Source organism: Eptatretus burgeri, chromosome 15, assembly GCF_056783735.1.
Source record: "Eptatretus burgeri isolate ZD-2024b chromosome 15, Ebu_testis_v1, whole genome shotgun sequence".
In the NCBI taxonomy this organism is placed as follows: domain Eukaryota; kingdom Metazoa; phylum Chordata; class Myxini; order Myxiniformes; family Myxinidae; genus Eptatretus; species Eptatretus burgeri.
Genome location: NC_140975.1, coordinates 33,240,132 through 33,264,338, shown reverse-complemented (window position 1 = coordinate 33,264,338; position 24,207 = coordinate 33,240,132). Strand labels below are relative to the sequence as shown.

The window sequence follows — 24,207 nt, the reverse complement described above, 5'->3', positions numbered from 1 at the left end:
TTTACATTTGGGATTCTTACCGTGCAGGAGTACCGAGGACCGTGTTGGGTGTTTGGATGAGCTGCCGTTGTGGGGTGACCCCTGAAAAATCGCTCTCACGCAGCGGAGTGTTAAGACCCCCTTTAAGTGGAGTGTCCACATTTGTGAGAGCCATGATGTTTTGAGCTTCCTACAAATGCAATCAGGAGTGAGGAGTGGGGTTCAGAAGGATTGCCTGCTTAGAGAAGATTTAATTACTGCACACAAATGCTATGATGTACACATTGACTCTTCCACAACATAACTGGCACAATTGCATGTCATTACTGATGTTGTGATTGTTGTTATGATTATGAATGCTTTGGGAAATAAAAACAAGATGTTCTTGTGCAAGACAAGGAGATCACCATGCTTCGTTGATTATGGGGGGGGGGGGGGGGAGAACAGGAGAAAGTCATACTTGGAGGATGCGGTCCTGTGCGGCGGGTGTGCGAGGCGTGCGCAGGCCCGCACTAGCTGGTGTGACACTGTAATTAGCCAGTAGAGAGCTGGAAGCGCCACCAGTGTTCCCGGCCTCCTCAGCCGCTAAACGAGCACCCTCACTTGCCTGGCCCAGTTTGACCACCTCTTCCAGTTCTATGTCCGATATCTAGGAGAAAGGAAAGGAAAATTAAAATTTGGACCTGCTTTTGCTCTCATGAAGGGCTATTGATTCAATTGTCAGCCACAACTCAGCCTCCCACTGCGGTCAATATACTCTCAACTTTCAGTTGACAAATCTATCGTTCAGCTTCTCTGCTGGCGCAGACATTCACGGAGAATAGTATTCCATTTAGGTACAAACAAAACAAGCTTACCTGTGGTTCAGGGAGGACCAGTTTACTACGCTTATGGGTGAACTCGGCAACACCACTGCTCTGCAAGATGGCCGATGGAAGGTCGGATTCTTTCTTCTTCTTCAGCAACTGTTTATCCTTGCATCGTTCTCGCTCCTCCTTCTCCCTGCAGAGCATGCATGAATATGATTCATGTTTGTTCAAGTTCTCTTTAAGACTGAGGAGATTGTTTGTACTCCTTCCTCCAAGATGACAACTTATTGGTATTAATCATTATATGTAAAGTTTTCACCCACTTTGCTCAACAAGCACATTCCCTTCCATACCCCCTAAGATCCCCATCCAGGTGCTGTTGTCGCAGACGTTTGAAGTCCGGCTGCAGTGTCTCATAATTCTCCCTGGACGTGTCATAAAATCCTGGTGCTGGTTGCTTCTCAAAAGGGATCTCAGCATTGTAATCTACACCACGTTTCTTCTTCCGCTTCTTTTGCAGCTCTATTCCCGCAGCACGAAGTTCTCGTCGCTTCTGTAGGGCTGCCAGTCGCCGTGCTTCCTCCAATTGTTTCTCGCGTGCCTTACGCTTTGCCTTCTTGCCCTGTGTGTTGGCGAGGCGAGCACGGGCTTCAGAAAGCATCTCCAACTCATCTACGGTTCAAGGGGAAGTTATGATGGTTGCACAAAGGGGAAATAATTCACAAAAAGTTATTAAAAAACAAAAAACACCATGACAATGCACTGCACACATTATACAAATATGTTTAAAAATGTGCAATTTCATGTTGCACCACGTTTCCCCTTTTGGTACCATCTTGTTTCATTATACGACCCATCACTGGCATAGAAAAATACACATAAAAAAAATGAAATGTTTCGTTTTTTAAAGTTTCTTCAACCATATAATCGGAGTGCTTGGTTTAACCACTTAGCGCACGTTCAAAAAGCTTTGATGGTGATACCGCGGTTCAATACCGGAGTTAGGAAGGCAAAATAAATTACATGATTACATTGAGTAAAAAAATGTTTCAGTTGTTAGGAAGTAATGAATCTAGCCAGAGTTTGAATCCCAACCGAGCTATAAACTGTCATCCCGGTGTTTCACAGGCAGGGTGATTCATCAATGTGTGTGCTGTCCCTCTGATGGATGTTAAACTGGGCGTCACATCTGCTGAAATCCCCTCCCCCTCTCTCGCCCCTCTCCTCCCTCTCTCACTCTCCCTCTCCCTATCTCCCACCCCGATCCCTCTCTCCCACCCCTCTCCCCCTTCCCTCTCCCCCCTTCCCTCTCACACCCCTCTCCCCCTCCCTCTCCCACCCCTCCCCCTCCCTCTCCCACCCCTCTCCCCCCTCCCTCTCCCAACCCCCCTCCGCCTGGTTCCCCACCCCTCCCACTCTGTTAAGGGGACTGTTAAGGACTGATGGTTTAGTTTTTAATTTAAAACCGTTTCCCCAGAGGGTAGCATGTACGAATCAGATTCGGTGTGAGCCGATCGTAGGGGTGCCAAGGTTGCTGTATGTGCGAGCATGCATGCTTGCAGGCAGGAATTTTACAGGTAGACAGTATGGCTTATAAATGCTCCTGCCTGGTTTTATATAGAACCAGATGGTTAAAAAGAAAATGTTGCTGTTTGGGCGCATTTCATCACCTTCCCTTCCCCACCTCCACACACTGCCTTCCCTTCTCCGCCCCTCACGCTGCCTTCCATTCCCTTACCCTCCCCTCATGCTCCCTTTCCATCCTCTTGCACTGCCTTTCCTTCCCCTCCACTCACACTGCCTTTCCTTCCCTTCACGCTGCCTTCCCTTCCCCTCACACCGCATTCTCTTCCCCTCGTGCTACCTTACCTTCCCTTGCCCTCACGCTGCCTTCCCTTCCATCATGCTGCCTTCCCTCCACCTCCCATCACGCTTCCCCCTCCCCTCTCCATCCCTGTGGACATCTCCCGGCAGTCTCTGTGTGCTGTATTAACGTGCTGTTTTAACATACCCCATTTTGTTCAATCCCGTACTACCCCCACCCCTTCTCCAAAAGTCACACTATTTAACGCAAGTCTAGAATCCCTACCCTCATGCTTACCTCCTCCCAAACCCACTCCCCCTTCCCACATCCCCCCTCCCTCTCACCGCCTCCCCCCCTTCTCTCCCCCCCCTTCTCTCCCCCATCCTCCTCACTGCCACCCCCTCCTGGAATATATGGCAACATTTGGTGAGGCGTTGCTCTTCCCACCCCCTCCCTTCCTCCTCTTCTCCCCTTCCTCATCCATCCTATCTCTATCTCTATCTCTATCTCTATATCTCTATATATCTCTATATATCTCTATATATATATATATCTCTATCTCTATCTCTATATCTCTATATATCTCTATATATATATATATCTCTATCTCTATCTCTATCTCTATCTCTATCTCTATCTCTATCTCTATCTCTATCTCTATCTCTATCTCTATCTCTATCTCTATCTCTATCTCTATCTCTATCTCTATCTCTATCTCTATCTCTATCTCTATCTCTATCTCTATCTCTATCTCTATCTCTATCTCTATCTCTCTATCTCTCTATCTCTCTATCTCTCTATCTCTCTATCTCTCTATCTCTCTATCTCTCTATCTCTCTATCTCTCTATCTCTCTATCTCTCTCTCTCTCTCTCTCTCTCTCTCTCTCTCTCTCTCTCTCTCTCTCTCTCTCTCTCTCTCTCTCTCTCTCTCTCTCTCTCTCTCTCTCTCTCCATCCTCCTCTTCCCCACCCCCTCCATATTCCCGGCAGTGAAGCGACAGGTTGTATTTGTGAATTTCAATAAATAAAATGTGTGTAAGGATCCAAAGATCCTTATAATGCGATCTTATAATGCTTCATTTTCCTTTCTCACACATGTGGTACTCTTTACTGTTTCACAATGCACTACTCTTCTGCTATTTTAACAGACTGCTCTTATTTCGAGCTCTCCTTCATTCCTTGCCTAAAAAATCCAACTATTACAGCGCTTCTTCTCTCCATGCTCTGAATTCGCCTTCATTGCACCCATCAAGAATTGTGTTAAATCGCATCTCTGACCTAAAACTTTTAAAAACCACAGTTTGCCATGGATGCTCGCTTTCCATCAACCATTCTTTTTTTCCAAATTCAGTGCCAACTCACCCCCCTCACCCCTCACTCTCACTCTCAAAGCAACCATCCCACTCTTCTCCCTCCAAGCCTCCCTCTCACCTCTCTCAAAAATCCCCTCCTCACCTTTCTCCAACCTTTCATCCCCCTCACTCTTCCTTCTCAAAGTTGCCCCCCTCTCATCCACCAACCTGCCTCCCTCCACTGCCCTCTTACCTCCATCTCTTCACTCCACCTCCTCAAATCCTCAACTGCCTTCTTCCTTGTCTCTTGTCCCCCCTCTCCCGCAGCACCACAGAGCCTTTTCTCCTCATTTGGCCCCCTTCCCTCGCTGTTCTGCAATACCCCACACTCCTTCAGCAACCCTCCTTACCTGCCCCCCTCATCCCTTGTCCTACCCTCCCCCTCCCCCTCCACCTCCTGCACCCAAAGCCTCCTCCCCTTCCTCTTCATTAAAAGTGTGGACCTCAAATATCCGGGGCCTTCGCTCAAACCTTTCAGATCTTTCCATACAGGTTGCCACTGACAAACCAGACATTATCTGCCTAACAGAAACTTTCCTCTCCCAAGACGTGTCTGACTCCCAAGTATCTCTCCCTGGCTACTCCCTCTTACGGTATGACAGACCTGAGCCTCGTCCTGGTGGAGGTGTTGCTCTTTTCATCAAAGACTCTATTCCTCACTCTCCATGCACTGCTCTCACTCCCCACACCCCCAGGAATACCTCTGGCTTCGGCTTCCCCTCCACTCCCACCTCATGTTTATATGTGTACTGTACCGTCCACCGAACAGTGATGACTCCATCTACATCTCACTATCCGAAAACATGGACCATCTTCTATCTTCTCATCCAAACTCTCTCTTCCTCTTATGTGGTGACTTCAATTGTCATCACGCCAGTTGGCTAGGTGTGGGTACCTCTCTCACCTGCCATGGCACCTCAGCAAAAGCTTTCTGCGACTCATTGGGACTGACTCAATCGGTCAACTTCCCGACCCGGATCTCAACCAATGGTACTCCATCTCTTCTGGATCTGATTTTGACAAATTTCCCTGACAATATCTGCTGCTCTTCCTTCGCTCCAATTGGTTCTTCTGACCACGTCCTTGTTAAAGTGGACATCTCTCTGGCTGTTATCAGAGAACCACCTCACCGCCGTCGAGTCTGGCATTTCACTCAAGCCGACTGGCAGGGTCTCCGAGCAGCCATCAAACTTACAGACTGGTCTCCTATCACTACTTTCTCAAACATCAACTCATCCTGGGAATTCTTTCAAAGAAACTTGCTCTCCCTCATGCACAGATTTATCCCCTCTCGTGTTCAGTTGTCTTACCCTTCCTCCCACCCCTGGTTTACTGAAGCTTGTGGCGAGGCAGTTGTCCTGAAACAACTTGCCTTTGCCTCATGGAAAGCAAACCCAACTGAGGGCAATCTCAGTTCTTTCCACAAAGCTCGGAACAAGTGTGTATCTACCCTCAGGAGAGCCAGAAAACAACATCTTTCTCATCTCAAGTCTGAACTCTCAAACCTCTCTCCCTCCTCAAAATCCTGGTGGCGTTTAATCAAATCTGTTTCTGGTGTATGTTCCCCCTCCATCCCCTCCCTTACCTCAAATGGCCGCACTGCTGATTCCACACGTGATAAAGCTGAATGTCTAAACTCGGTGTTTGCAGCTAAATCTTGTGTCCTAAACCCATCACTATCTCTACCCACTTTACCCAGTCGCACCCAACTCTCCCTGGACTCTGTATCCTTTTCTCCTGACAAGGTGGAGAGCTTGCTTTCAAACCTCGAGTCAGATTCTGCAACCGGTCCAGATGGCATCAGCCCACGTGTTCTCAAATCCTGCTCTTCTGCTCTTGCTCACCCTCTCTCTGTTCTATTCACCCTCTCATTTGCCCAAGGTCATCTGCCATCTGCTTGGAAATCTGCTAACATCACTGCCCTGCATAAAAAAGGTGCAAAAACAGATCCCTATAACTACAGACCAATCAGCCTTCTCCCAATCATCAGCAAGGTGATGGAATCCATCATCGCCTCAGATATGAAATCCTTCCTCTTCTCCAATGGCTTGATTTCCAATCATCAATTTGGTTTCAGACCAGGTCACTCTACCCTGGATATGCTGCTTCTGCTCTCCCATCAATGGATGGAGGTCCTCAATGCCAGACAGGAAATCCGAGCCGTATCCCTGGACATATCACGTGCTTTTGACACAGTCTGGCACCCTGCCCTACTCACCAAACTCTCTTCCCATGGTATTCAAGGCCATCTCCACTCATGGCTCGCAGACTTCCTCTCCTGTCGCAGTCAACGTGTGGCCCTAAATGGAGTTCTTTCATCCCCTCTTCCTGTGCAGGCTGGAGTTCCTCAAGGTAGCGTTCTGGGCCCTGTTCTTTTTCTGGTTTTCATCAATGATCTCTCGGACTCTCTGGAAAATCCTCTATTTCTCTTTGCCGACGACTCCACCCTCTGCCGTACCATCTGTCATCCCTCAGACCGGCAAGCAGCAGCTTCTTCACTCACTGCAGATCTGGATAAAATCACAAACTGGTCCAACACGTGGAACATGTCTTTCAATCCAGACAAATCTCACACTCTCACTATGTCTCTTCGAAAGGACCGTTTACAAAACCCCCCATCCACTTTCTCAACAATCCTCTGGAAGAAGTCTTTTCTTTCAAGCTTCTAGGTCTCACTATCTGCCATGACCTTTCCTGGGAAAGTCACATTTCCAACCTCGCCTCAAAAGCCAGTCGCCGACTGGGAATCCTCCGTCGTGCTAAGTCCTTCCTCGGCCCTCTTGAGCTCCTGACCACTTACAAAGCTTTTGTCCGTAGCCTGATGGAGTACTGCTCTCCCCTCTGGGCTGGTGCTCCTGCCTCCCACCTTTCTCGGCTTCACGCTGTCGAAACCAGGGCATTTAAGATCATCGGCATCTCCCGCAATGAAGCTGAGTCTTTGGGCCTCTCACTCAATCACCGCAGGTTGGTCGGTGGTCTTTCTGTCTTCTACCGACTCCTCTCCAGCCTTGCCCCCCTGCTCTCTCTGCGATTTGTCCCCACCACATTTCCACAGGGCGCTCAAGGTCCGCCAACAACCCCCTTCTGGTAAAACTACCAAAATCACGAATCACTGCTCATCTTCACTCTTTCATTCCTCTTTTTTCCCGCCTTTGGAATAAACTTCCTCACTCTATTCTTTCCCATTCTTCCCTCCAGGTTTTCAAAACAGCTGTTCACCACCACCTCTTATCTTCCCCCATCCAAATCCTCGATCTTTTCTACCCCCGATAATCCACCCAAGCCCACTTCCTTCATTTCTCCTACTTTCCTTCCTGAAAGTCCCTGAAATGTCCATCTTCTCTTCGCCATGTTCCCCGTCCCATCCCCATCCCTCTCCCTTCCACAGTTCACCTAATGTGTCTGTTCCCCACTGTTTTGTCCCTTCAACTCCCACCCCTCTTGTCTCATGTCTCCTTGCTGTGAGTTGTGTGTTAGCTCTCATACGAGCCTCGACCAAGGTATACAAAAAAAAAAAAAAAAAAAAAAAAAAAGATGGAGAAACAGAGAAAATGCACAATAAAAAGCATTGATGATTGTGTGTTGTACCTTCATCCATATCCACAGGGTCAGGGCGGGCAGGTTTGGTTTCAGGGTTTGGGTCAATCTCTCCTGGTTTCAGTTTACGAGGATCATCTCCGATAGTGCCTCCTTCCTCCTCGTTGTCTTTCTGTGCTGCTTTGTCTCTGTGTAAAGTGATATAAAACGGGTCAATCAATATTAAAATCACCAGAGAAAATGGAAGTTTCAGGCTTACAGGCGCCAATCTTGATAAAACGTGGTACGCTGACAGGTGTTCTTGAAACGTACTTCCCTGCCAAACCATAACATCATTGGTCCTCATAAAACATTCTCAAAACTCAAAGTGGGGTCTCAAAGGACCTCAACTATTCTACCTTTGGAGCAATCCACCATAACGTTTGTACAGAATACCCCGTTCACTTCTCCCCTTTTAACGCCATTTCGCAAATACGTCGTCACATTCATAATACCGCGACCCGACTTGCGTCACCTCAACTCGCACTTACGGTGCTTTAAGAGCCATACCATTTATTTGTGTATTATCAGAAGTTACAAGACTGATAAAAACGCAAGAATGCATCGCTAAACTACCAAGTCGGGAGATTGCAAAATCGCGGAAGTACTGTACTTTGGGTCGCACATAAATAAATCTACTGTACTATAGATTGGCAAAGAGGAATTGTAATAGTGTTACCTTAAAAATGAAATTAGATGTTATTCATCGAATGGATGCTGGTAAACATGGCATTAATCGGCCGGCTTATTTAGTTTGCCTCCGACTATGGTGCGTGCGTACCATCAAAAAAAATGGCAACGTTCATTGAAGAAGAAGAAGAAGAGGTACCACCCAGTTTGACCGCCTCAATCACTTCCAGAAGAGGTTAATTTTTTTATATATTTCTGGTTATTGTATTTTTTTTTATATGTGTGTTATTGAGTGTAACTGTCATTAATTTTAAAAAGGGTAATGTATAACAGGTGATATGGCGATGTTTGGAACACAAACCCCGGATTAGTCCATTAATTCTGAAGACAAACAAATGCTTTGATTTACGTAGTTTTGATATTTGTCGCACTTTTCAGGAACGCATCCCCAACATAAAACAGAGTATTACTGTATTTGGAAATTGTTTTACGGTGCATGGTGATGAGAGGTTTTGCAATTATTTACTTGGCTTTATTTCAAACTCACAGCAGGTACTCGTAATGCTCGAGGCACTGTGCGGCTGTGCGGCCAATGATTGGTGCAATTGTGCGCCATTGTGTTGGCATCAGCTTGGCTAGATGCAAGAGCTTCTCTTCCTCTTCGCGTGACCATTCTGTCTTTTTGATGCTCGGGTCCAGCCATTCAAACCTACAGTAAGACAACAGCTGCAATCAGGCAAGAGCAACAAACTTATGAAGCAAGAATAACAAATGTATTGTTATGGAAATGGCTCCTAGAGGGTTAATAATGTGTAGTATAGTACTGTTATATCCTTAGGCCTAAGTCACATTTGCCACAGCGGCCGTGGGGTCTCCAAAATCTACGTCCACTAGCAATTATACGGCGGCCGCAGTATTTCCACGGTCACACAATGTAGCAGTCAGATATGTTTTTATTTTTCGGGTAGCCACACGGGGTATTTAGAAATTGAGGAGACCGAAAACGTGGGGTGCCATACGGTCTTTGATATGATGTCGCACGTTGACCTTAGGGCGTCCCTGCGGCGGCCATAGAATTTTCAAGGCAGACGCAAGGTAGCCTCAAGGTGCCCGCAAGGCGACCGCAGGGGGGCCCTAAGGCGAACGTGCGGCCAGACGGACGCTAAATAGTGGGTATATATATATATATATATATATATATATATATATATATATATATATATATATATATATATATATATATATATATATATATATATATATATATACCAGTTCTTTCTTTACTGAAATAAAAATATAACAGTTTGGAATATACCAGTACGTGGTGCCCCCAGAATCCGAATTGAATTCGTTCCAGGAGGCTGTTCGGATTGCTAGAAGTTCGATTCCAAAACTATTTTCCCAATAAGAAATAATGGAGTGAATTAATCTGTTCCTGGACCCCAAGAAAACCCACTTTCAAGGCGCTTTCAACTGAAATTCCCCATGTTTAAGGTAAAATAAGATGAGTAAATGACCTTCGGTGGTGGTGTATTGTATGTAAACTGGTACAATCACCAATGCAAAGGTTCACACAGGCTCGAGCTCTGGCCTGAGTTCCGATCGCTCGCGCATTCTAAGAGCACTGCCCCCAGGGCAGATCATCAAACATGATGCCCCCAGAACCACAATCACTTTCATCAAACGCATAGGGCTGAGGTAATCATGGATATTCCAAATTACAACCGGTTTTTCTGTGAAATTAAATCCTTGCCCGACAGTCCGTCAACCACGTGATCGGATTGCTTTTTTGTTATTAATTAAAACACAAGATGAGTAAAAAAGAAAAAAATTTTAAAAAGCACAAATCAAGGTGAAAACACGAGGTAAAGTAGCGATCTACACACAAGATGCTTTCACGAGGACTTCCACCGACGAACTGAATGAACAAAGCGCGAAGATGCGCGTTGAACAGGTGGGGGAGACGGACGTGAACAAACATGAACGCTTCGTTATGTTCGGTTTTTTAAAATGTATTCGGTTTTTAGGGCAAAATTCATTTTTCATTGATAAGAGACTACGGCAGCAGCACGAATAACGCAAGTCCACCGTACGCCCTACGTACGGTCGACGTGGAACACAACTACGTCACAACTAAGGCATGTCGAATTGCTATGGCCAACGTAGAAATGAAAAAAGTTATAACTCCGCGTTATAATTCCACGGCGACCCCTACGGCCTGTAAAATATAGTCAAATGGCGTAGGGCCACCCTGAGGCCAGCGCAGAAACTCTGTGGCCGCCGCACGTTTCGTGTCAAATCAGAGGGCGTACGGCCGCCGTAGAGCAAATGTGACTTAGGCCTTAACGAATGTAATAGCAGAAGCATGAGGTAATTAATTGTGAGATGAGAAAGGAATTGCTTACAGTATGAAATAGTTATTTAGCCCTCAGAGGCTAAATCTGTGGTGGCCTAATATCCAAATCGCTTCATTATATGTCTTTCTACAAGTGTGCCAAATTTGGTGCTTTTATCACTTAGTGCACAATTCTTTTGAATATTTGAGCTGTGCGGCGCCACTATTAGACGACTCCCTCTCTGTGTCTGCATCTTAAATTATCAACCCTTTTAACCCCATTTTCACTGTTTTACCTTCGGTAATCAGTCCTCGATATCTATTTTAGTGTTGTGTTAGGCTGCTGATGCTAGCATTGGTGGGAGAATGACAAAGGCACCTTTAGCCGCATCACTTCAGAACATCAGGGAGCAGGATCACGGAGGGTTCGCTCCGCCCCCAGACCGGGCCAACAGCCAATAGTGAGTGAGAGGGGAGGAATGTGGCACATCATCAGTGACGTATGGGCCTGAGGGCACAAATGGTGGAACGACGGCGGAAGCAGGAGACCTCCCGGAGCAGCACACGGAAGGCTGTGCCAGACAGATCGTGCAGAGCCACTCCCCGTGGAGGCCGGAGCCAGACCCTTCTCTCTCTGTGGAAAGGGGCATTCACCTCTCCGTGGCATGGAATGTTCACCACAGCCTCCTGCCAGGATTGCACAGTGACCCTTCCTCCAGACTCTGTTTGATTTGCCCCAAAACTATTTTCTGTCTTGTCATTCCCACTATTGTCCAATGTCCATCTCACATGGTGTGTCTGCTGGGCCCCAAGTTAGATAATTAAGACATCTCCTTCGTTCACTGGCATCATGGGCACGTCTTTGGTAAGGGTTAAGGGGGGTTTTCTTTCTCTACCCCTGCCACCTAAGGTGACGGAGGTTATGTTTTCACCCCTGTCTGTCTGTCTGTGAGCAGGATATCCCACAAGGTTATGGACGGATTCGAACAAAACGTTGTGGACAGGTTGGGTGTGTGACAAGGCCGAATTGATTAGATTTTGGTGAAAATCTGGATCCAGATACTATATTTTTCAAGTTGTTTTGTATGCATCCTGTGATTGCTGGTTGCATCATTCTCTGGAATTGCGGCTGTGCCGCTGATGCAGTGCTCCTGTTACCAGTAAGCTGGTTCTCATTTTGCCGACATCGAAGGATGACAGACTGTCAACCCAACTGGTGTTATTTCAACGGCCGACAAAGGCTCAAACATGAGACCCTAAGATCTTAACAGCCACGTTAACCATTAAGTCAACAGCAGGCTTATTATTAAGTGATTCTTCACCACTGAGAGAGAGAGGGCCAAAAACCGATACATGGCATGATGTTTCAAAAACTTGTGGATGGATTATGACAAAACTAGGTGGATGAGTTGGTTAGGTGACAAGAACAAGCAGATTAGATTTTGGTTAAGAAAGGGATGCAGATCCAGCCTGTCAGTAAAATATGGTTGCCGTGGTTCTCCTTGGTGATTAAGAAAGGCCTGCTCAGTGATTAATTGGCTGACGTTTTTCACACCTTACGTAAGACTGCATCGTGCATCTCAGGCTCACTCAGCATAGTTGGATCGATATGTGTGGCGCCTAATTAGTACAATGCTGGACCGATTCAGGACTTCCAATCTGTACAGTATCGTGGCATTGGATGTCCAATATGGCAGGGATGTCCCAAAAACGGTTGACCGTTAAGGTCACATTGAGGCAACCTGCCGGATTAGAACCAGGCAACTGGGGACAACTGCATGACCATAATACAAACAACTACAAGTCTGGAGACGGCGATGGTTCACGAGCAATTGACACGGTTCGCCTTTTTAATTTTTTGTCCTTCGAGGGGACGCCACGGGCAAACTGGCGGGAATCGGGAAAAAAGTAAATGATGAAAGTTGTAGTACTCGAAGAGCACTACTTGCATACCAACTTTCATTCGAAACAGTTCAAAACCCGAGGAGCTCGATGCCCAATTTATTGATTTTTTTGACATTTTCTAAGTTCATGACCTTGTGACCTTGACCTTGGGACGAAAATGAAAAAAAAAAAAATCGAGCTCCGTGGGGCTATGCAGGTGCCATTGGACTAACCAAATACCGAAACCCTGCCAGATTTGACAAACCCCCTCGGAGAAGATGTAACTTGAAATCAGCTACCCCCTAAAAAAACGTTTTTTGGGCGTGGCTCCGCCCATAATGGGCGCAGCACGCCCATTCTCAGGAAAACACAACTAGATCATGATATAAACCTCCCACCCAAATTTTATCAGGATCGGATCAAAACCCACGGAGCTATGCTCGGGACAGACAGACAGACAGACACCCATAACGAATATAGTGGTCACTTACTGACTCGTGAACCAATAATGGCATTCTTCGATGTCTAGACCGAAACCGATACTCCTCAGCCCACATTATTACATCATTAAACATACTTGCACCAAGTTTGACTTAAATCCCTTCAGCTGTTCTCAAATATCACATTTTTACCTGACGTGACCCCATAATCGAATCACTTCATCTTTACATCATTATAACTTCATCTTTGCATCATAATACAAACTTATACCAAGTTTGACCGAGACCCCTTCAGCCGTTCTTAAGTTATCGTGGCAACAAAAACCTATCACGGATGCATGGACGGACAACGCGAAAACATAATGCTTTCGGTGACTGTCAGCGGAAGCATAAAATCAAACAATACAATATTAAACTAACTGTTCACCAATGACAAAGCAATGGGTGTGGCACATTGGTTTCACGTCTTTCATACACATTGCAGATAATTATGTAGTAAGTCTTAATTATCATCATAAGTTATAAATAAACTCCAATATGTGTTGCTTTAAGCAAGGCCCCAAGGAGAAAATGTACCATCGTGCCTTGCACTGCTTGGCTGACTTGCGATGTAACAGGGATGCTATGCGTGACCATTGATTTTTCCCATATTTCATCACAGCAGCTTTTAGGATTTCATCCTGCAGGAAGAAAACCAATATCCAAATGTTTAGCTTTGAGGCGTTATCACAATTATAAATTGAGAATAATAATTTCACATCCATGACCTTTACGGTGACCATAACACTGATCTTTGACTTACCCACTTTTATAAGCATCAAACTTACCACTATGACCTCGGTGAGACCGCCACACAAACAAGGATGTGAGTGAACATTATTTGTAAGCTCGCTGGTACCAGTTGGCATGCAAAAACTGCTGTCGTTCGCACTTCCGTCATAGCTCTGGCCTTCTCGACAGATGAATACAATGCCACCGTCTGGACCTCAAGCTGTCACACCAAACTCATCGACAAACATCATCATTCAGCTAGGAGACTCATCACTGGAACTCTGAAATCAATCCCAGTTCAGTGGTTACCAGTCCTGTCAAACCTCGTCACCCATTTCATTTGGCCGGCTGCAGCAACACACAGAGAGGTAATCTGAATAAGCAATAATCTAGATCTTCAGATCCACAGAGACCGGAAAGATGTTGCAACTCGCCGCATGATCTACCGAAACCCGTTCTGGTGATGAGCTCTGCATTCTTACTCCACAACACCAAAGAATCTTGGAGGAGAGCGCGAATTGAAAATGCCATTTCGAAGAAATACATAGTTCCCGATCCGACAATTAAACATCCTCCACCCCAAGGCCATCTCCACTCATGGCTCACAGACTTCCTCTCCTGTTGCAGCCAACATGTGGGCCCTAAATGGAGTTCTCTCATCCCCTCTTACTGTCCAGGCTGGAGTTCCTCAAGGTAGTGTTCTGGGCCCTGTTCTTTTTCTGGTTTTCATCAATCATCTCTCTGACTCTGGAAAATCCTCTTTATCTCTTTGCTGATGACTCCACCCTCTGCCACACCATATGTCATCCCTCAGATCGGCAAGCGACAGTGTCTTTGCTCTCTGCAGATCTGGATAAAAATCAGAAACTGGTCTAACCCGTGGAACATGTCTTTCAATCCGAACAAATCTCATACTCTCACTGTCTCTTCGAAAGGACCATTTGGACCCACCCTCAATCTACTTTCTCAACAATCCTCTGGAAGAAGTCCTTTCATTCAAGATCTCCCATGATCTTTCCTGGGAAAGCCACATTTCAAACCTGACCTCCAAAGCCAATCGCCGACTGGGAATCCTCCGTCGTGCAAAGTCCTTCCAAGGCACACCTGAGCTCCTGACCACATACAAAGCTTCCGTCCGCAGCCTGATGGAGTACTGCACTTCCCTCTGGACTGGTGCTCCTACCTCTCACCCTTCTCGGCTTCACGCTGTGGAAACCAAGGCATTTAGGATTATTGGTATCTCCTGCGGTGAGGCTGAGTCTTTGGGCCTCTCACCCTCTCAATGAAGGCATGTCAGTGGTCTTTCTGTCTTCTACCATCTCCTCTTCGGTCTCCCCCCCCCCCCCCACTCTGTCTGTGATATGTCCCCCCCAATATTTCCACAGGGCGTTCAAGGTCCCCCAGCAACCCACTTCTGGTAAAACTACCAAAATGGTTCCTCACTAACCCCAATGGGATCTGATCTCAACATATCATATATATATATATATACATATATATATATATATATATATATATATATATATATATATATATACATACATACTACACACGTATGTCTAGTGTGTACTCATTCACGTCCTTGGAACTTATCTTGAAGGACATTAATGTCCATCACCACCTTTGTTTTGCTTGTGATTGATGTGCAAGCCACAGAGCCTTTCCGTACACTTATATAAAAAATACATAAATTAAAGACTGATTTCTTCTCCACCTTAACACCTCTTACTCCGGCTCTCTCGTGCTCAGACGCAACACGTGTCAATTCAAATTACAACAAATATGATGTTCAGCGTCATGATTACGTCTCCTTTCCTCGGATATAATTGAGGGGAAAGTGCAGGGGGGGGGGCTCGGTGGTGACGTGTGAAGCTATTATTCAAATGATAAACTTACCATCCAAAATACTTCGTGTTCGTGATAACATTTTAAGGAATTATATCTATTCCTCACCTCCGTGTTCCTCCAAACACCACCTTTGATCATAATTCGCGGCATCTTGATTGAACAGTGCCTTTAGATTTTGGTAACAACAAAGAAAATCAGGTTAAAAATCGAACAAGCACCAGTTACAAAACACGTAGGCCGCGATCGGCGTTTTCCTTCACCCGGAAGTAATTGCTCTCACTAATTAATCAATGAGTTCGTTTTTGTAAAACATAAATTAATGCGTGGTTATGTTGTATTTTTTTAAAATAATAACAAAAATCCAATATAACTTTGAATATTAAAAAAATAAACAAAACACAAAGAGGAAGTCGTCATTTGTAATTGTTTTTTTTTTTTTGAGAAATTGTCCAACTCACACACAATATTCCAATTATATTATATAATATGTTATAAAAAAAAGGAAGATGATGTGCACCGCCTTGAAGACCCATCTACGTATTACAGACGAAAATGGGATGTAAATTCTGAACTTCCTGTCTGTGGCGGACCCCCCCCCCCCCAAGACAAGCTTAACATTTGACGGCACAACACAAGTTTCATCGACGCCTTCAGTCATGAAACGGTTTTTTTCTGCTTTTATCGTTTTCGAAGTTGATTGGGAGACGGTTCTTGACACCGAGTCCTGAGAGCCGTTGGTGGGTCGGTATTACAGCTTTCGTCAAGCCGGGCTGTGATTCTACCCTTTTTATTATTGCTTCCTGAAAATTTTGCTCAATGTGTAGCTGCTATTAATTAATTGTTAGAATACATGTATAAAAGTGGTAATATGTATACATGGAACACGTCATTAAAGTTTAAGGCGAGTTTTCTGGAGGAGAAAGAAAGAAAGAATGAATGAATGAGAAAGAATGAGGGTTGATCCAAACCATTATTAACCTCCACCATCGAAGATCGGGGGGTTACTGTTTTCACCCCTTTCTGTTTGTTTGTTTGTTAACAGTATTACGGAAAAACTCCTCGACGGATTTCGACGAAACTTGGTGGGGGGATTCGGTATGTAATGGTCCAAGGATCATGCCATTAGATTTTGGACTTGGTACAAAATCCAATATGGCCGCTATGGCGGCCATTTTGAAAAAATATTTGAATTTTTTTTTTTGCATTTCTTCATGTTTTAAGTGATTTCCACCCACCCCCCCCCCCCCCAAAAAAAAAAAATTGTTAGAGAAAAAAAAATCTTTGCAACTTTTTTTTCAACAAAATTTCGATTTTTATCTTACCAAAACAAAGTTTTTGCAAGATATGTTAGTCAGCTTGTATGTTTTTTGTTTGTTTGTTTGTTTGTTTGTCTGTAATCATGTATAAAAAATTCTGCAGAGCACAGTTATCATTGGAAATTTTTGTAACTTCGCATATCAGAGGCCTATAGAGGTCCCTTTCAGTGCACAAAATTTTCAAGGTCAAGGTCACTTTGTCGCAAATCAGGGGAGTCGACGAAACCCTTATTTTTTGAGTAATTTTGAACAGATCGTCTTCAAACTTCATGGGAATATAGTTCATGGTCTGGCGCTCAGCTGATTAATTTTTGGTGGCGATTGGCCTTGACCTTCATGGTTAGCGCCTGAGGTCAAACATATTTGACCCCAAGGTCAAATTTTCAAGTTTTAAGAACCATATCATGTAGTACCTCAAATTGAACACCTCGATGAGTGCTTTCTAGATATATCAAGCTTGAGACATTATGACGTCATTTGGTGACGTTATGAGGCAAACGCATATTTTTCATGGTTACTCTGTAGAACGATTCTCATCGGAATCTCTCGTAGGCAGAAATTCCTCAAGGAGTCGCTCCTGGTGGATAGCAGCTCTGTTCACCTCAGTGTGCCCTTAAAGAAGTCACACGTGGTCACCTTTTGGCAAGATACGGGTCACCCTGCGGGTGACATTGTTTTTATTTTTATTTTTTGCATTTCTACATGTTATAAGTGATTTCCAACAAAAAACATGCCAAAATTATAATTGCGGCTGATTTTGGAACTTCAGGTGGATATACCCACGTAAAATCAATTTCTGTCTCAAGGAATCTAATTATGCCGAATTAATTGAGTATGTAAAAGGGAAAGTTGAAAACTATAACTCTGTGAGCACTGTTGACGTCAAATTGAATGAATAGGATATCAGGTTCACTTGAGTGACCCAGCAGTATTGGCGGCAGAGGTTTTGCACTCTACCGAGTGCTCCCCCTCTAGTTTTTAAAGTGTGTTGGTCAACCTTCTCCTGTAAACCTTGTTTATTATCCCGCCCCCCCCCCCCCGGAGGGAGGGAGCGGGATATTGTAATCGTCCGGCTTGTTTGTCTGTTTGTTTGTCTGTCTGTTAGCAACTTTACGGCAAAACGACTTCAGCAAACACTATCAAATTTAATCCACAGGTGGGCAATGAACCTTGGACGACCCCATTAACTTTTGGGTCCAATTGGATCAAAGGTCAAGGTCAAGGTCACGAAAAGATCAAAATCGTTTTTCACTCATAACTTCGTCAAAAATGGTTTAATTGACTTCAAACTAAGACTAAAATATTTTTTATTCTATTCCTTATAATCAACATTCAGGTTTAGGATACATCAAATTTAAATTTGATCCCCAAAATAACTTTATGCCTTAAATTGGTGGGATTTGTTGTGCCTGGCACCACTTGTTTATTTTGCTTTCGTTGGCAGGCTGTTCGAAGTGTCCAAGGCCCTGCTGAGTTGACAAAACAAAAGGTGATTGGCGATGGTGAAAAGCTTGATGCTGCTGATTCTACTCCTGTAGAAGAGGTTAATTTAGCCTACGAGAATGTAAAGGAAGTGGATGGCTTGGACGTTTCCAAAGAGGGAACAGATGCCTGGAGGCAGCAATCAAACGTTATGAGGACCGCATCGATCGTGTAGAGACGCGAATCACATCGCGCCTTAGAGATCAGCTGGGCATGGCAAAGAATGCAAATGAGATGTTCAGAATCTTCTCTCGCTTTAATGCACTGTTTGTTCGACCACACATCCGTGGTGCGATCCGCGAGTATCAGACACAGCTGATTCAACGTGTCAAGGACGACATTGAAGCCTTGCATAATAAGTTCAAAGTGCAGTACCCACAAAGCCAGGCTTGTCGCATGAGTCGTGTACGGGACCAGCCGCCTGTTGCTGGATCCATTCTTTGGGCAAAACAGATTGACCGACAGCTCACAGCCTACTTGAAGCGAGTGGAGAATGTTTTGGGTCGAGGTTGGGAGAACCATGTGGAGGGATCAAAACTAAAACAAGATGGTGATAACTTTCGCAATAAGCTCAACACGCAGGAAATTTTTGAGGATTGGTCACGAAAAGTCCAGCAGCGCAACTTGGGTGCCACAGGTCGCATCTTCACCATCGAGAGCATACGTGCACGTACTCGTTCTGGCACAGTACTCAGGCTTAAACTGAACTTCCTCCCAGAGATAATCACACTTGCAAAAGAGGTGTGCAACCTCAACATGCAGAATTTCCACTTGCAGAGCTCTCGTTCCAGGCAAGAACTGTAACCACATTCTGTGGACACTGCCAGCACCTTGGATGCAGTCGGCTTCATCACATTTAGCAGTCCCTCAAATGCACGATCAAGCATTTTGAGAAGAAGGTGGATACTTACCGGGGTGGGCAACGGCTCCTTGAAAAGCAGCGGTTTCAGTTTTCATATTCTTGGCTTTATATTGACAACATTGACGGTGAGTGAGGAGCCTTCAATGACATAATGAAATGCAAGGATTCGGCTATTCAGCAGCAGGTCGCAAACTTGCAAATGAAGATTATCCAAGAGGATAAGGCTATTGAGAGACGCACGTCAGATATGTTAAACAACCGGGGGAACGACAGACCTCGATTATAGAAGTCTGCGGCCCAAGGAGGCTTTGCAATCACTTTCCATCTTGGAAGGGAAGTTTAGCAGGCTCGAAGATCGAGAAAGATGCACGAAAGCAAAAGAAGCACTTGAGCTTGCAGTTACTGGCTTGATAAGTGGAAGTGAGGATCGGGTTCAAGTTGCTCTGGTTGTGGAGCAAATATGTGTGATTTTTGGCAGAATCGTTCAAATGGTGATACAAGCATAAAATTTAGTACGAACGTTCCTTCAGGGTCACTCTGCAAGAAAAAAGTGTGAGCTACGTGGATTTTCAACATGGTGGCCATTTTTTTCCAAGATGGCTGCCAGGGTATGAAAAAAACTACTTTAAACCATAAAAATCGCCAGAGATGTCGGATTTATTTCATCTTGATGTCGATTCATAGGTTTTTGTTCTTGCTAGAGCTGATTCTTGAATGTATTGATCGATTTCATGAACCAATAAATCAATTTTAGGACTTGCGTAACAATAAAGAAGTCAAATGACAACTATTGTGCAGGCTTCGAATACAGGTAAATTGGTTCTCATCGCGTTATAGATGGGGGCGGTTAGAATTGTTGGAGATCTTGAACAGAGCTTGTATTTTAATTGCTCAAAATAGTTATTGCCCCTCCAAAGGACTGCTAATGCCGGGGTGGCAAAGAGGATGAGCTCTCTTTGCCTACGAAATGCCCCAAATGGCAAGCGAAACAGCCTCTGGCAATCAAGCTCCAACTCAAGCCTTCTTGTGGTGGGGGTGTTTCCACAAATAGTGGTGGCGTGAAAGGCGAATCTCTGGTGCCTGAAACCAGACAGCTCATTAGGAGATGGAAAACTCCGAAATAAAACCACTTGTGACCGAAATGCAGCCACAAGGATCTATAGGACCCTGACACATTGTAACCATCAATGGTGGTGGACACCAGCCAATATTGACTAAACACAAAAAAGAGAGTGTATGTCATGCACTACCAGGGAACACTGGTGGCATACACTGCTGTGCAACTCAGCATGGGGTTCATTGTCGACTAAACCGTGGGTTTAGTATCCCAAATGCTATCTAATGAACCCCTCAGATGTTAGATAGCCGCACCTGAACCGACAGGATGTGCCAGTGCGGGAGAGCCGAGCCAAGGATAACGGGAGTTTTACATGTAGTTATCCGGATGGTGTACAGATCGCATGGGATTTAAATGGCAATGGATGAACGATCGGGCTAGGTGTAGGGCAAACTCATGAACCTAGCTGTATCCCATACATCAAAGTGCACGAAGGCAAGGTGGTAAAAGGATAAACCCTCGATCTTGCCATTGCTAGTCACAAATTATGGATACTCAAGCAAAATCAAAACCATAAACAAACTGGAGGAAATGTTGCCTCTGTCAGAAGGACACAGAGGAAAAGTTAATGCCACCACTAAGTTCATTCCAAAAGGAACAGGACTATGCTGGTTATACCAACATTGCAAACAATGTGCCATTGTTTCATGCCATCAATGATATGCCGATTCCACTTAATCCAGCCAGACTAGATGAAGGTGATGGTAGAGAAGACACGCGTGCGAAACAGAGCAAAATATCACCAAAGCTGTAGATTGTTGTTCAATAACATAAAGCTAAAAAGTACACAGAAGAGAGTGACTGCAAGTACTTCCACATGCAGAGAAGAAAACCGCAGTAAGAGGAAAAGAACATCAGATCCACCAAAACCTTCATCAGTATGCTTTTTGTGTGAAGAAGAGGCCGAAACATCAACTGTACGACAAGCAATGACAATGCAATTGAATGAAAGACTCAATGAGTGTGCCAGGACTCTGAATGATGGAAAGCTCGTCGCAAAGCTCAGTGCCGGCGATGCTATTGCACTGGAGTTGAAATATCATCCTACTTGCCTGGTAGCTGTATACAATCGAGAACGAGCCCATCATAATTTGATTAAGCAAGAACAGAGCTGCAAAAAGCCAGGTAAAGAGTTATACCCCATTGTTTTTTCAGGACTTATCATCTACATATTCACTAACACCAGAACTGCCACCGAGGGAACAGATCCAGTTATATTTAGGCTGGCAGATTTAGCTTCACTGTACAAGCAGAGATTATAGCAACTCGGTGTGGACTCTCCTGATGTCAACTCAACAAGGTTAAAGAAACAGTTACTCTCGCGTATTCCCAAGCTTGAAGCTCATCAGAAAGGACGCAATGTCCTGATAGCATTCAAAAATGACATAGGCTCAGTTCTCGCTGATGCTAGTAAATATGGTGAAGCTATTCACTTAGCTGCTGATATCATACGAAAAGAGATGCTTAATCACAAGACAAAATTCAACGATCAGTTCGAGGAAGGATCTGGTGAAGAATCAATTCCTCCGTCACTTCTACAGTTTGTGTGTAATATCGAACACGGTGTCGATATTAAGTCACATCTGAAACATGGTGTAGTAAAATCAGACTAAGCTATTGCACAACTGTTGCAGTACAACTGCTACACAAAGTACAGAGAATGATCAGCAATCCACCAGCATTCTAAATACCGTGAGACACCATTTGCTGTATACATTGGGATGATAGTGTTTGCCAAGACGAGAAAACGACAACTTATTGACAAGCTTCATGAGAATGGTATCAGCATTTCGTATGACAGGGTATTAGAAATATCTGGCCAGTTAGGCGAATCTGTTGTAAACCAGTATGTGGAAGAAGGAGTTGTGTGTCCACCAGTTCTACGTAAGCGAATTTTCACCACCTCTGCTATGGACAATATTGATCACAATCCAACAGCAACCACAGCTAGTACATCCTTACATGGTACAAGCATTTCAATGTTCCAGCATCCAAGTTCGGATAACAGAGGAGAAGTACGTGCCCCACCCAAATTTGTGGACAGCAGGGCAGACACAGAATGTATGTGATGAAGCGTCAGTAATCTTCACGAAACTCAGTCAGTGCCCATCAAAGATTGAGGAATCTGATCTAGAAATCCTGGAGAAATTTGTGGTCCTGATGTATGACAGATCAAGTTCAGTTGCGTCAGTGAATGAGGCGCAGCTTGCTCTCTTTGCATGAAAGCAGAGGTCATATGATTTAATTCCACCAACACAAGGAGCACTCACGGAACATGCCAAGCGAGCTGCATATCAAGCAGGACACATTTGGAGCCAGGCAATAGTCCGCCAGCCAGAAACTCAGTGTCCGTCCGAGTGGGATTGGTTCAAAGAAGATGACTCATGGAAGGTCTTCTGGACTGCCCTTGCTCCCATAGCTAAAAGCTGCCAGGAGTTAATGAAATGTGGATGCAAGACACAATGTAGTGGAAAGTGCAAATGCTATCGTTATGGACTAAGTTGTACCCCGCTATGCAGTTGTTCTTGTCAGACCGAATCAGAACAATCTTATATATTATTTCCGAGTTTGTGGTTTCATGTCGCGCTATCTTCGACTTTGTTCTGCGCTCGAGTAACGTGATATTCGGCTTACATTATCTCAAAGACCATACGAGGTGCATGGTACAAAAAAAGTAAATAAAATGGTTCTGAAACAGTGAAATCGTATTCCACTTACTGCATTAAAGTAAAATTACTACTGATACTCTGCATCAGTTCCTTTCTCAAACACACCCACCCCAACATGTCGCGCAGAGCGCGGGTTATGCTAGTGAACATTACAGTGCAGAAAAACATGGTGGCCATCTTGGAAAATGACCACCATATTGAATTTTAAGTGGCTCGCAGTTGTATCTCATAAAGTGACCTAAAATAAATATTTCTGCCAAATTTCATGCTTGTATCATTCTTTGAACAATTATTGTTATCTGTTCTTATTTTGGGTGGTCGTCTGGTGGCCATCTTGGAAAATGGCGGCCATGTTGGAATTTCAAGTCGCTAGCACTTTTTTCTCATAAAGTGACATAAAATAAATATTCCTGCCAAGTTTCATGCTTTATCATAATTTGAACGATTGATCTTGTTATCTGCTCCACTATTAATTCAGCTGAATAACTTCCCTGCATGTCTTCACCAATATGCTTCCTTTGAATTTGTGCCCAAGCTGCTGAAAGGATACCCGAAGGTAAATATGCTTGTGGTGGAGCTGAAATCTGAGGCCTTAAAGGATCACCATTGGAAGCAGCCAATGAGGAGTCTTCGTGTCAGTTGGGTTCTTTCTGAACTCACATTGGAGCACATCTAAGACATAGACGTCCAGAAGAATGAGGCTGTGAATTTAAAAAAAATATTTTGTATACAATGTCAAGGCTCATATGAGACCTAACACACAGAACGTACAACAAGGGGGGCAGGTGACGAGGGGTGTGAGAGGGAAGGACAAAACAGTGGGGAACAGAGACATACCATGATCTGTGGAAGGGAGAGGGTTGGGGCGGGGAACATGAGGCAAACAAGATGGACACCACAGGGACTTTCAGGACTTTACACGACAGGGAACTTTCGGGAAGGAAAGCAGGGAATTTGAAGGAGGTGGGTTTGGGGTGGACTAATGGGGGTAGAAAATATTGTGGTTTTGGATGGGGTAAGATAAGAGATGGTGGTGAACAGCTGTTTTGAAGACCTGGAGGGAAGAGTGGGATTGAAGAGAGTGTGGAAGTTTATTCCAAAGGTGGGGAAAAAAGGAGGAATAGAATGAAGAAAGGAGGCATGAATGAGCAGTGATTTTGGTAGTTTTACCAGAAGGGGGTTGCTGGCAGACCTTTATCGCCCTGCGGAAATATGTGGGGAACAGCCGGGGAGGTGGGGGGGGGGGCGAAAGGAGATGGTCGAAGACCCAAAGACCACCGACCTGCCTGCGGTGAGTGAGTGAGTGAGATCCCAAAGACTCAACCTCTGATCC

The 24,207-nt window shown here is 44.7% G+C and overlaps 1 protein-coding gene and 1 pseudogene across 2 annotated transcripts in view; one reads left to right on the top strand and one right to left on the bottom strand.

Annotated features, from left to right (window-relative positions):
* The window catches only part of CDC5L (cell division cycle 5 like), a 57,903-nt gene extending 42,208 nt beyond the window's left edge, over positions 1–15,695 (bottom strand). Inside the window, exons 1-8 of the mRNA XM_085857365.1 lie at positions 15,534–15,695; positions 13,386–13,489; positions 8,698–8,859; positions 7,533–7,669; positions 1,142–1,460; positions 837–981; positions 440–628; positions 21–169 (exon numbers count right to left, since the gene is read on the bottom strand). Of these exons, the coding sequence (XP_085713491.1) occupies positions 21–169; positions 440–628; positions 837–981; positions 1,142–1,460; positions 7,533–7,669; positions 8,698–8,859; positions 13,386–13,489; positions 15,534–15,578 (1,250 nt within the window). The 5' untranslated portion in view covers positions 15,579–15,695. The remainder of the gene's footprint in view (positions 1–20; positions 170–439; positions 629–836; positions 982–1,141; positions 1,461–7,532; positions 7,670–8,697; positions 8,860–13,385; positions 13,490–15,533) is intronic.
* A 687-nt stretch (positions 15,696–16,382) lies between these two features.
* On the top strand, positions 16,383–23,715 carry LOC147011881 (cytoplasmic dynein 1 heavy chain 1 pseudogene; annotated as a pseudogene). Its single transcript, XR_015051756.1, has 2 exons — positions 16,383–16,523; positions 18,189–23,715. The product of XR_015051756.1 is annotated as a cytoplasmic dynein 1 heavy chain 1 pseudogene (transcript).
* The last annotated feature ends 492 nt before the right edge of the window (positions 23,716–24,207 follow it).